We start from the raw sequence: 12,530 nt of genomic DNA, 5'->3' as shown, positions 1-12,530 counted from the left end.
AGTGTCATAAGCTGGCCATGGCCTCCTTGTATAGATATATATAGTTAATAGTAATACGTTATAGTATATGCATATAAAGAGTTCATTAAATAACTTAGAAGATACTTATATAACTTGAATACATCTGTTTAGGTCTTCAACTCGTTTCGGTTTGATATACCTCTCAACAATTTATTATTTAAAGCTGTTTTAATCGTAAATGACTACATTTATTTCACAAATTACCTTCTCTACCATCTTGTAATTAATGTTGTGAAGATATCATCTTGAGATCCATCTAAAAGGACAGTTCCATACGAGTCAGCTTAGTAATAAACTAGACTCGATCGTTTTCCCATCTTACCAAGTCCAAGTGACAAGTGACGGTAGGTAACGACAGTGGCACCCCCACCGACGCAACCTAATGCAACTTCCAAAATCATGAATGGCCCTAGGTTCAGTTTTTAAGGCTTACGATCCTCACACACCATTTTTTTTTCATATACGGCTCGTATAGGGCTATACAATCGTATAACACCTGATTGTGTCAGTTTGTGTCTGATGTTGTCAGTCATCGTTTATAGTTCCTCGTATAGCTCTATATGGGTCGTATAAGCATATACGGGTCGTATAGACAATTTTTTTGATGACCATATATTTAATATATGTGATTTATGATTTTAACATTATACGTAGCCATCATCTAGATATATTATCTGACTTGCACCATATTTTTTTTATCAATTTTAGCCGTTCTCCTTTTCGACATTTTCATGTGTTGTTCACTTATATAGAATTATGTTTTATATTGAAAAGTTTAATGATATGATATTTTAGAATAAAATAAATTGTCTGTTAATGCTTACATAACACGCTTGGCTAAGATATTTGTAGTTGTACCTAAGAACATTCGTTTAAGATTATATTATGTTACACTTTATAATAGTCCATATACAATAGTCTATACGGGTCGTATAGCACTATACGGCTCATATAGGTTCGTATAGTCGTTTTCCGGCAGCGATTAACAGTGGTCAAAAGCCAGTCTGAATTTTTCTGCAAATATTTTCTATACGGTCGTATAGCCCTATACGACCATATAGGTTTTATGGTTTGTCAGGAGAAATACGAGCCATTTTATGCCTATACGGCTCGTATAGGTCTATACGGTCGTATAAGCTGCAAAAAACTGTTTTTTTGTCCCTTGTCAGTCATTCGTACCCTATACGGCCCGTATAGGCCTATACGAACCGTATAGACATGTGGAGGTGGTGTATGAGGATCACATCCCTTTTTTAAACATCATTACTTTGCCAAGTCTACTCCGAAATTTAGAGTCCAAATTGTAGGTTTAATTTTTCAAAAACCGATCCGTTGTGACCCTAACCTAATTTGGTTCGTTTTCACCCGTTCCAAATTAAACCTTTTTTTTAATCTGCTCATCCCGCACTGCCCATTCTGGCAGGCTTATCTTAGACCCTTAAATGTGTAACAATCATCATATCTTGCAACTTTTGGTCCCCCATTTTAGAGTTCTATCTTTCACACAATTTCCACTATTGAAAGCCAAGTGCATCTCATTTCTCTACAATTTCCTTCATTGACTTTGTTAGACTATACAAGTTAACTAATGGGTTTAGAGTTAAGCCGATATACAAGTAAGACCATGTGTAGTGGATGGATGTCGTTTTATGCCATCAAGCGTCACGTGACCATATGGGCTTTTTACAACAAAAGGTGTAGTGGATGAAGCCCCTTCAATCATTACCCAATTAATGTTTATTTTTTCTATTTTTAATAAAAATAAAATATCTGATTAGTTGGAGTTTGTGATAAAAAAAAAACCCTAATTGTTTGAACAAATAATGGGGAGATGCGCTTTGTAACAAATAATTTGTGGTTTGCATAAAAAGAACCATTTTTATGGTCTAGTTTTAGAAAATGTATGTTGGTATTCCAAAAAGATTTAACATGCATGTTAATGTCTACAAAATTTTAAATTCATAAATCATCAGTGTCAATTTAATTTGGACCATTGGGGAGCATTTGACAAACATTTAACATACTAGTATACTACAATGTTGAATACACGCCAAATGCTTATTATCATTTGTCTACAATTGATCAAATTAAAGAAAAGGTACATAAATAATCACTATAAATTTATAACTTGAATGCGTTCTAGGAATGATTGTCTAAACTAAAAAACAGTTTGTTGTGTATATAAAACTTTTAATTGTTTGACAAATAAAAACCATAACTAATAAAAGGTATTTCTACAATCTGGTTTATAAAAAGTTCCACCTCTTTTTTAAAACCATGTTTTATTTGCACAACCTTTTAACTGCTATTCTGAGCGTCTGTAAAATAATAAAAGAACTTTATATGTCTCTCCCAAGAATTCACAATCCGCAGTTACGCTTTGCATGGCAGAAGAAAAAGAAAGTAATCATAACGTTAAGTTAAGTTGCGCGCTTCAGTTCCTTCTCTAGCATTGATGTTCCCTTAAATATTGTCAGCTGAATGTCCCTTGCATACTCAGAATACTGTATACCCATGAAAGTTAAGTATTATATATACCAACACATTTATCATGATATAAAGTTAAATTATTTATCTTTGCTTTGCACTAACCCGCTCATCACTCATCTTCCGAAAACCAAGTTTCTTAGTCCATATCGACTCGGCTTCTTCAGCAGCGGGAAGCACAAGGAGTTGAACGCCCAATGACAGTAATAACTCTTCAATACTATAGAAAAAGAGCTTGAAAATACCCATGTGCAAGTACACAGCATTTAATAAGCCTTTAATTTATACCGACAAAATAACAGAAAACCATCTAGTCAGTAGTGTATTCACCTTCCCTTGATATTGTCTACTTGTAGCCACAAGCGGGAGCTCAGCAACTTCCCGCCCAAATACTCTCAAGAGCCCCGCGGATACAACTATTGGTCTGCACGTGTATGTTTAAATGATGGTTCAAAAATAGCAGAAGGTGAATATAAGTAGACAACAAAATGGAAGAGTTGTAACAATAAGAATAAGATATTAAAAACAAATATAAGAAGTGTACCCCGCCATTAGAACGACACAATATATTCCTCCAAACTCTTGACCGGATATGTTTCTCCTGCATATAAGCAAGTCATCATGCTTAATGACATGCGTAGTACTTATTAAAAGAAAACCAGTAAAACAGAGGTAATTAAAACATACATTTGAAACTAATTAAGAAATTGAAGTTAAGAGGTTGAGGAGCCAGATTAATTTTTTTATAAATATTTCAAAGTTAATAGTGACACTATTAAGTATTAACCAAAGCTAACCCAGGTGCTTTAATATAATAAAAATATAACATCACAGAACAAGAAAACTTACCCATATACCATTACTGGTATCAGATCACGTCCAGATTTTGCAACAATGGGATCAAAGCACTCCTGCATATGAATACCACGTAATTTTAGCAAAACAAATTTCTAAAAGTAAATTATAAACAAAAAACAATAGATGTAGCTAAGAGATGGCATGGAAAAACATTAACACGTAAATAAAATACGCACACCAAGCGATACTTCAAATAACAATATAATAGTAACAATAATAAAAGAACAACATACCCGGAAAATGGCAGCAGCCCTTGGCAGCAGTGGCAAATGTTCAGGAAACCGACTTTTTCCACTTAGCATCCGCCACCTAATTTCATTTGGAGCTCCACTAACAACACCTTTCTCTATGTGTTTCTTGTTAATTGTACTCAAAACTGAACCTGAAACTACAGTTGCTCCATTGACAACCACATCTTGGATAGCGCTATGGATCGTATCACAGTGATTGCAACAGAACCATTTATCGGAAGGGAGTGCCTGGTTACGGTTAAACATATAATATTTCATATTGAGTTACCTAAACACATCAATTGTTCAACTATAAAAATATTGTAACTTACCTTCCAATCACACCTCCCACTCTCTCTTAAGCAGCCAACATGGTATTCTTTCTCACACTAGACAGTATGAAACACAAATGTTACAATAATAGAACAAAATGTAAAGAACAATGGTATGATAAAAAGATCATGCATACTTGATCACATAACATCACTGTCCGATCATCAAATTCAGCAACGCTAAAATCCTGGGCCCTGATAAAAAGTACACAAAATTGGATCAGTAAGTTTAACGCAAAATTCACAACTAATTAAGAAATAGACCAAAAGCTGAATAATAAATTAAGATACAGATCTATAAGAGAAATAACAAAGCTAACAAAGATAATTAGACATTATTTGATATAAAGGCCATCCAGATACTATATGGAAAAACAATATAATTTCTTTAGCTGCTTTTAATGCTACGATATATAATTAGTACAAGTTAAATATTGGAAGACAACTATACGAACTCTTTGGACTTTGTTTCTGGAAGTATGCTCTGTAATTTTCACCCTTGACAACACAATAATTGCACAATTCCCAACTTGAATTGTCGAAATGATGAAGAATTATATATGTGGAAGTATTAGGATGACCTAAAATGCTATACTCCGTTGTATATCTATATTTGATAGATTAAACCCATCTTTGTGGATATCTAACATGTTTCATTTCTATTAAATCCAAAAATAATATCTACAATGTCAACCAATCGACCATATTCACTATAAATGAGTGCAACTGTAGTGTTTCTATTAACATCAAGAGCACAAAGAATGTTTTCCTAGAAAGTGAGCATAAGCATCACGGTTAATAAAAATGGTGTACCCTTAAGAAACCAGCACACCTGAACCTCACCAACCTAAATTACATTAACATGATATTAACATGTTGTTTGAAATCCTGCTGGAGCATGATACTAACAGCATTAACATACAAAAACAAAACTATGACCAGATGAAAAAAGATAGATTTGAGGTGACATGCACAAACCTACAAATAACACAACCACCAGTTTCATACTCTCTGGCCTTAACAACCCGGGTCAGTCTGATAACAATCGGTCTGAACTCTGAAGCAGCTTTTCTACCAGACCCAACACTGTCTCTACAATACGGACAGTGCCAATCTTCAGAAGGAACACCCTCCAGACCCAAACAAACTGCAAGCTAGAAGCATGTATATTAGTCAAACGTTGTGAAGTATATATTAGTCAAATGTTGTGAAGTGTATATTAGTCAAACATTCTTCAATGTCTTTAGCACAGTCAATTAGTAGATGTCATAACAAATTTTAAAGAAGAAAAACCCGAGCCTGCTTTGAATACAGAAAAATGCAAATCACATACAAGCACACAGAATGACACATGTGTATAAACGATTTTTAATGCACACTTAATCATGAAGCAGATGTTTATTAAAAAGTAAAACTATGTTAATACAGTAAAGAAGAATTTAAATAATGGCATCTTGTTGACATAAAGAACATAACTGGAATAAATAAGAATGCAATGTTATTGTAATGAATAGGTAAAGGTCGACCTGCATGGAAAGCACGAGGGCACCCATCACAAATAACCAGTTCTCCTCTATCTCCACATACTGCACACATATCATCACTGTTGCTGGTTGTGATACTCCGACCATTTGCAAGCAACATAGCTATATCATGGAGTGCAAGCCCATTAGGAATACAAATATGGCGATAGCTGCACATGAACACAGCTATTAGAATACAGTGCACAAGAATCCTATTAGAACTTGCTTCCAAAACATCACTCACGGTTGACGTTTGGCAGCCCATCCAGCATGAGCTTCAAACTGTGAAGGACTGATCTGTCGAAATAAGAAAATAAATTTAATATCAGAGTAACAAAGAAAAATTTTATGTTCAAAAAACCAAAAATAATGTTTACCTCGGTGTCACAGTGACTACACACTATACCATTCCCTTGCTTGTAGCCATCGAGTATTTTCTGCAAAGTTATGTTTTGTATCACAAATTACAGATGCCAAATATAGATAGAATGTCCAATACTTGTTTAAACAACACTCACCGTCCCTCTGGCATAATAAGCCAATTCAGTCCCATCTGGAAGCCCATTTGGCATAAAAAGTAGACAATGCAAATCATTATCCCTGTCATCATACAGAAGAGATTCTCTGAATGAAAATGGTAAGGCAAGGGAGTAAAAGCAATAAGAAACAAAAGCAAAGCAAAAATACATGTTCACACGCGCCACAAAATGGAACTTGAAATTTTAACTTAGAGCCCTTGGAGTTGAGTGTAAGCTAGTACAAGTTACATTAGCAAATAAAATATAAAAAAAAGTGGTGGAAACAACCAGTGTCAAGCAGCCATTTCCATATTCATGTCTGAATGAAACTTTGTAACAGATTATGGTATTAAAAAAAACAGACTACCTTTTCTTATGGCCACCTTCAGAACAACGTTTAGTTTTAACAGCAGTGCTGGATGTGTATGACTTTGGCCTGCAAAATAAATGTAAAATTAGCTAGAAGATATGCATATATATGCACAGATACATATGTGTGTGTGTGTAAGCGATATTAAGAAATCAGTCATGAGGGAAACTTTTTTTTCTTTTTAACTTTCATAGACATGTAAGCAAACAATGAGAAAAAAGAACAAAGAATGAGTAGATCAGGCCTGAAACACATTGTATGAGTCCTCTCTTGCATCCGATGCAAGTTTTCAGTCAATATATTGTGTTTATGGACACATTCGTTAATGTGTGTGTGAACATTTATACAAATTGACAAAAAAAGGAGAAAGAGGGACCTAGTAAGCAGGGAATATAAGATTGACACAAAGAGTATACAAAGCTCCATTCAACAATATGTTCCATAATCCTATGCGAATTGCATACTTCTCAGTGTCAATCTCTCTCTCCATTGTTTTGGAGAGATACGCCTCACATCCAACAGATTCTATGTAAGCAATATATACATGTTTATATAGACATTGATGCATATATATGCACAAACACACACACACACACATACATTTAAAGAAGTGTTGTGGTTTGCATGTGCGTGTGAGAACACAAGAAAAAAGAATGCTGAAAGAGTGTACTTCTTCTTAAACAGGCATTTCCGCTCTTTCAAGGTCTCATTAACAATTGTTTGAGATTCCGAAGCGAAACTAGGATAAAAGTAGTATGGGCTAGAACCATCTTCTCTCGTGTGGCTGGTGCAGCAAAGAGAGAAACAATCAGAATTTTATTAAGTCAGAGATCTTCAATATTTGCATTCCCATCTAATGGCATTTACTATAGCCCAACAGTAATCAAGATAAATGTCGTCTAGCAATAAGTCATCAAAGAATGAAAATATATATATACACCCCACTATATATAGAGTTTTGGAGCCGAGGGTCTCTCTGGAAGCAGCATCTCTATCCCCATGGATGGAGAAAAGACTTGCCTACATTCCACCCTCCCCATACCCTACCAATAGCTAGCTATTTGTGGGATTTATTGAGTATGGTGCCTGTTGTATAGTGCAAGAACAACATAAACTCTTTGTTCAGTTCAATTTGCATCATACCATAAAACAGAAAACGAACTAAGAGAGAATGTATCACAAGGCTTTTTAAGTTGTATATTGACTACAAATACACATTAAAACATGTGCATAAGAAACAGAAGCTTGATTATATTTTTAGCCTGGGAGCTTGATTAAATACTATAAAAGTATAAAGACCTGTGAGAAACGTCATGTACCTTGCTGTTGAATGGTACAGATTCATAAGCTTCATATGATGGCTGTTGTCTATCTTATCCCTGTCCATGTGTCTTAGCAAACTGCCTGCAAATTAAACAAAAATGCAAACAAAATTAAGGAATCAAGTGATAACTTGATCTTTAAATAGTTCAGTATCCAAAACATGTTTTATGCTACCAAAATTATTATCAGTCCACAAATAAAAATGATGTCAACAGTGTCACCTTTCCAAACCTGGAGGAGTTCCTCATTGACAGATGAACCAGCTACGTTTTTTATTACTTCATCTACCATGCTTAGAGGAGCAGTCTTCATTGCCTGAATTATACTGTAAATAGGTTTTCCATTCTCCAAATATATGTGATTATTAGGGTGCCGAGTTTTCCCACCAGCATGTTCTTCAAACTCTTGAGCACATAGAATCTGATGTATCATTCAACCATTATAAAATGTAGCAGTCCGATACCAAAAATACATCATTTTGAATACACAAGAATGTCTTACATTAGCAAAATTACATGTTGCACAGCCGCATAAATAGCCACAATCCTTTATAATTCCAATAAGCTCCCCCTGGTATTACGCAATGAATATAAATGCGCCAAATTCTGTTATGAAAGGTTTTTATCTAAAAAATTTTAAATACCAAAATACATATGCAAGTATGCAACTTACAGAGGCAGAAACATAAGTCACTTTTGCTCCATCAAGAATCCCAGTTGATAAGAGCCTTTTAACAGTTGTAGGATAACCGTCGGGAACAACATTCCCATTAATACTTTCCATATTGGTAAGATGCTGCAAAGAATCACCAGGATCGTGTAACCCTTGCTCACTAATATGGGGTAACCTGTGTATCTTACGGGTCCCATTTACAAAAGCACTGCTCGTGCACTTTAAAGCAGAAGCAGACAATTCATTATCATAGTCTTCCTTCCGTTTGCTGAACTTAAATGTAATTTTCCTGATACCAGAAGAAGTACTAGCATGCTTTGGAACCTCAATTACAACATGTGATGTTGACACCATACCATATGTATCATTTGTGCCATGTTCCTCATGGCTTGAGCTCGCCTCACAGCTTGAGTTCCCAGAACAGGCCGATGTAATTTCACCACAAACAACTTGGTCTTTCATGACTAGCTTCCCATCTGGTTGGCTATTAACAGTCATCATCATCATCGTACTCAGTATATCCCACCAATAGCAAAGCTATAGTAGGGTCTGAGGAGGGTAAGATGTAGACAGCCTTACCTCTACCCCATAAGGATAGAGAGGCTGCTTCCGGTGAGACCCCCGGCTCGATAGTAGTTTTGCATCAAGCCTTGGACATAAGGCACATAGCACTCAATCATCGGGACACCGGCTGATCGGTGCATGTACCCTTGTCATTCGGCTATCAACGCCACTACATGATGCCTGATTAACCGTCCGTCACTTTTAACGTTATTTTCACGAGATTAGTAAAATAACGTCAAAATTAGTGCAATTTCACTTTTGCCCACCCGAGGGTTCACACATATATACATCATATGTGCGCACCGCAAGCAAGGCTAGGTTGGCTATTAACAGTCTGAAAACTTAAAGAATTATCACGAGGAGATACATTAGGGTTTAAAACCTCGGAACTTATATCATCATTTGAAGCCTCCTTGGTGCAAATATCTATAACTACCTCATTTTGACACTCCTCAATAGACTGATCAGCAGAATTCTCCAGTTTAGTATCATTCAATGCATGTGTCGTCTGATTGATTACAGAAGGCTGTATTCCAGTATCGTTCATAGACTCTGTTGTCTGCTTCTTTTCATCAACCTCTAATTCCATATCATCCAGACATTCTTTGACAGGTTGCTGAACAGAAGGTTCAGGTTCAGTCTCATTCAAAGCCTCCTTGGTGCAAGTATCTATAACTACCTCATTTTGACACTCCTTAACAGATTGATCAACAGAAATCTCCAGTTTAGTACCAGTCGATGCATGTAATGTCCGATTGATTACAGAAGGCTGTGCTCCAGTATCATTCATAGACTCTGTTGTCTGCTTCTTTTCATCAACCTCTAATTCCACATCATCCAGACATTCTATGACAGGTTGTTGAACAGAAGCCTCAGGTTCAGTCTCATTCAAAGCCTCTGTTTGTTGAATCTTGCCACAAGCATCAGTTTCCATCTCGTTTGAATATTTCTTGACAGGCTGCTCAATAGAAGCCTCTGCTTCAATGCCACTTTCAACCTCTGTTCTCTGCAGTCTAAAATGACTCTCTTGAACAATCTCGTTCAAACACTCCTTGACAGGTTGCTCAATTACAGGCTCTATTTCCATGCCATTTGAAACCTTTGATGAGTGCTTCTCACCAGAAGGATCTAGCTCCATGTCACATGAACCTTCTTTAACAGACAGCTCAATAGGAACACAATCTAAACATTCAGCCGCTTGCTCAATCTCACATATCTGTTGACTTGATCCCTTTAAACACTGTAGAACAGACTCCCCATCAGAAGAGTCCGGCATATTGCCATTCAGATCTTCTGTTTGCCTTCTACCACATGGCACTAGTTCCAATCCGTCTAAAGAATCTTTAACATCCTGCTCAACACAAGCCTGAGTTTTAATAACATCCAAACCCTCTATAGACAGCCTGTTACCACAAGGTTCCGCGTCATCCTCAACAGAACACTCTTTCACCTGCTTTTTAGCCACAGGTTCCACATCCGAATCATCATTGTTAACCCATCGATAATCACGCTTTTGCTGATTATTCTCACTTTCCATTTCCCCAACATTACTCACCACCACCACACAGGCCTCCCCTTCTATCATCCTAAACTCGAATATCACAAAAATTCACAATGAATGACAGAACTCTTAACCATCAACAAAATAACTATAGCAACCAAAACATAAACCCTAATTCCTAAATTAGGACTCAAAACCTCACTGAATACTCTCTCAAAACAACTGAATTACACCATTCCACCTCTAAAACCACTTATACAACACTCCAAAACACTCCACTCATTAATCAACTCAAACTCATCAATCAAAACCTTCCGAATTCGATATTCGATAACGATAACAAATTAACCGCTCAAAAGCCAATCCACAAGGACCACAACAACTTCTTCCAGGCAATACAAATTCAATCAACGAAACAACTAGTGAAAACCTAGCAATATCAATCAATCAATCAACCGATAAAACGTTTCATCATTCATTCATGCATCTATGTATGAGTAATTGTAATTGTAATTGTAATTGTGTATAACATATATATATATATATATAGATCTAGAATGAATTATGTAAAAGAGTGAAGAGAAGAGGAAACTAACTAACCGTAATTGATGGAATTTGAAAAGCTAGGGTTCGAAATATGCATCTGGTTTTTACAACGAATAGAGCGGCAACCAACGAAAACTGAATTTATATTCGCGGGAGTAACAAAGAATGAAACAAAGACTCGTGAGATATGGGAAATGAATGCGCGAGATGAGATGAAAGGTGGATGGATAGGGTAAAAGCCGGATGATTGGGTCCTAGATACAACCAACGTGCTGGATGTTGCCACGTGGTGTTACGGTATCTTTGATTGTGAAATGGACGGTTCTAAATTTGATGTAGGCGTTGGAGTTTGGGTCTATTGTAAAACTAGAGTTATGATGGCTTAGGAATTTCATCTTTTTCAAAATTGTAAGATTTTTTTTTAAATGGTGAACGAATCCTTTAAACGAACTACTAGTTAAATTCAATACATCATGATATACTCGTTTTTCGATTCAAAAAAACTCTTATCTAAGACTAACGTCCATAAACACTCATGCGAAAGCACGGCCGTACGATAAGATAAAATCCTTTCGATTAAAAATTTGAAGAATAAAGAGGTGAAAATGTTTTATAGAAGAAAGAATTTTGTGTGCGTGTTTTTTAGGTGATTTTTTATAATAAATGGTGGATTCTAAAGTTGTACAGGTAGTATGTGTTGTCAGCTATTGTTTGATGATATGAAAGTTTTGTCGGTGTTCAATCATCTCAAATGATAGAACTAGTTTGAATATTTTAGAATTTGTCATTTTAATTGTCAAATGGTAGATCATAATATATTCAACTATTTTGGTTCAGATGGTTGTTAACCTACAAAACTTTTATGTCACCATACCAGATTTGGTAGTACAATTTTACCTTTAAAGTATAAACCAAAATCATCAATTCTTTCCCTTACAAACCATTTAACCCCCTTTTCTTTTTCCTATTTTCAAAATAAAAAATCGATAGGCTAAGCTCTATATAGTTATCCTTTTTAATGACATTACTGAAATCTACTTTTTTTTACCTTTTACTTTTAGACAATACGAATGCAAAATGGTAGCTCAAGTATAAGAGATGGTAAAAATCTTTTGTAAATCGTACTTCATACATTTCTCAAATAATTTGCATAAAAGGTGTGGCAAAAAACTTGTCCATGTTCCAAAACCAGACCAGTTGAAGCAAATCACACCAACATAAACGGAAGGCTAAAAAATATTAAACCAAGGACCATACCATGCGGTACCCTTTCATGGTGGTATCAAGTTCGTGTATCACTAATTTGGTCCCAAACACGACCAAAAACCAAACTCAAAACCTTTGGGCAGGCCCCACCCATTGCCTGCCAGATAAGGCATTGGCTTTGGGCTTCCATTGAACCATTATGTCTAGGTCTTCAAGTTTATACGGGTTATGTATCATATTTTTTAAAGTTAGGCTTTTTTTGTTAAGAACTTATTGATGTGCTACAAGTTAAAGAGTAAGGCATATGTCATTAATGATTCATCCTTATATTATGATACACAAGATAAATAAAAATAAGGACATAAGCTAATGGCGGCCG

At 35.7% G+C, this 12,530-nt stretch overlaps 1 protein-coding gene across 1 annotated transcript; it reads right to left on the bottom strand.

Moving 5' to 3' along the window:
• Window positions 1-2,835: 2,835 nt before the first annotated feature.
• LOC143601803 (uncharacterized) lies at window positions 2,836-10,728 on the bottom strand (the record flags this gene model as incomplete). The annotated part of the gene is made up of 18 exons (XM_077079111.1): window positions 9,217-10,728; window positions 8,335-8,813; window positions 8,164-8,232; window positions 7,884-8,082; window positions 7,659-7,743; window positions 7,010-7,123; window positions 6,337-6,405; window positions 5,970-6,051; window positions 5,829-5,888; window positions 5,696-5,748; window positions 5,455-5,621; window positions 4,907-5,075; window positions 4,066-4,123; window positions 3,929-3,985; window positions 3,600-3,845; window positions 3,358-3,419; window positions 3,053-3,109; window positions 2,836-2,932 (listed from the first exon to the last, which is right to left on the bottom strand). Coding segments are annotated over exons 1-18 (3,390 nt in total), but the record flags the coding sequence as incomplete, so codon positions are not given.
• Between the last annotated feature and the right edge of the window lie 1,802 nt (window positions 10,729-12,530).

Source organism: Bidens hawaiensis, unplaced genomic scaffold (assembly GCF_021521415.1).
Source record: "Bidens hawaiensis isolate Kalapana, Puna unplaced genomic scaffold, B.hawaiensis_p1.1 tig00057116_1, whole genome shotgun sequence".
NCBI classification, from domain to species: domain Eukaryota; kingdom Viridiplantae; phylum Streptophyta; class Magnoliopsida; order Asterales; family Asteraceae; genus Bidens; species Bidens hawaiensis.
The sequence above is the reverse complement of the archived record's forward strand: the minus strand, read 5'-3'. Positions and strand labels throughout refer to the sequence as shown.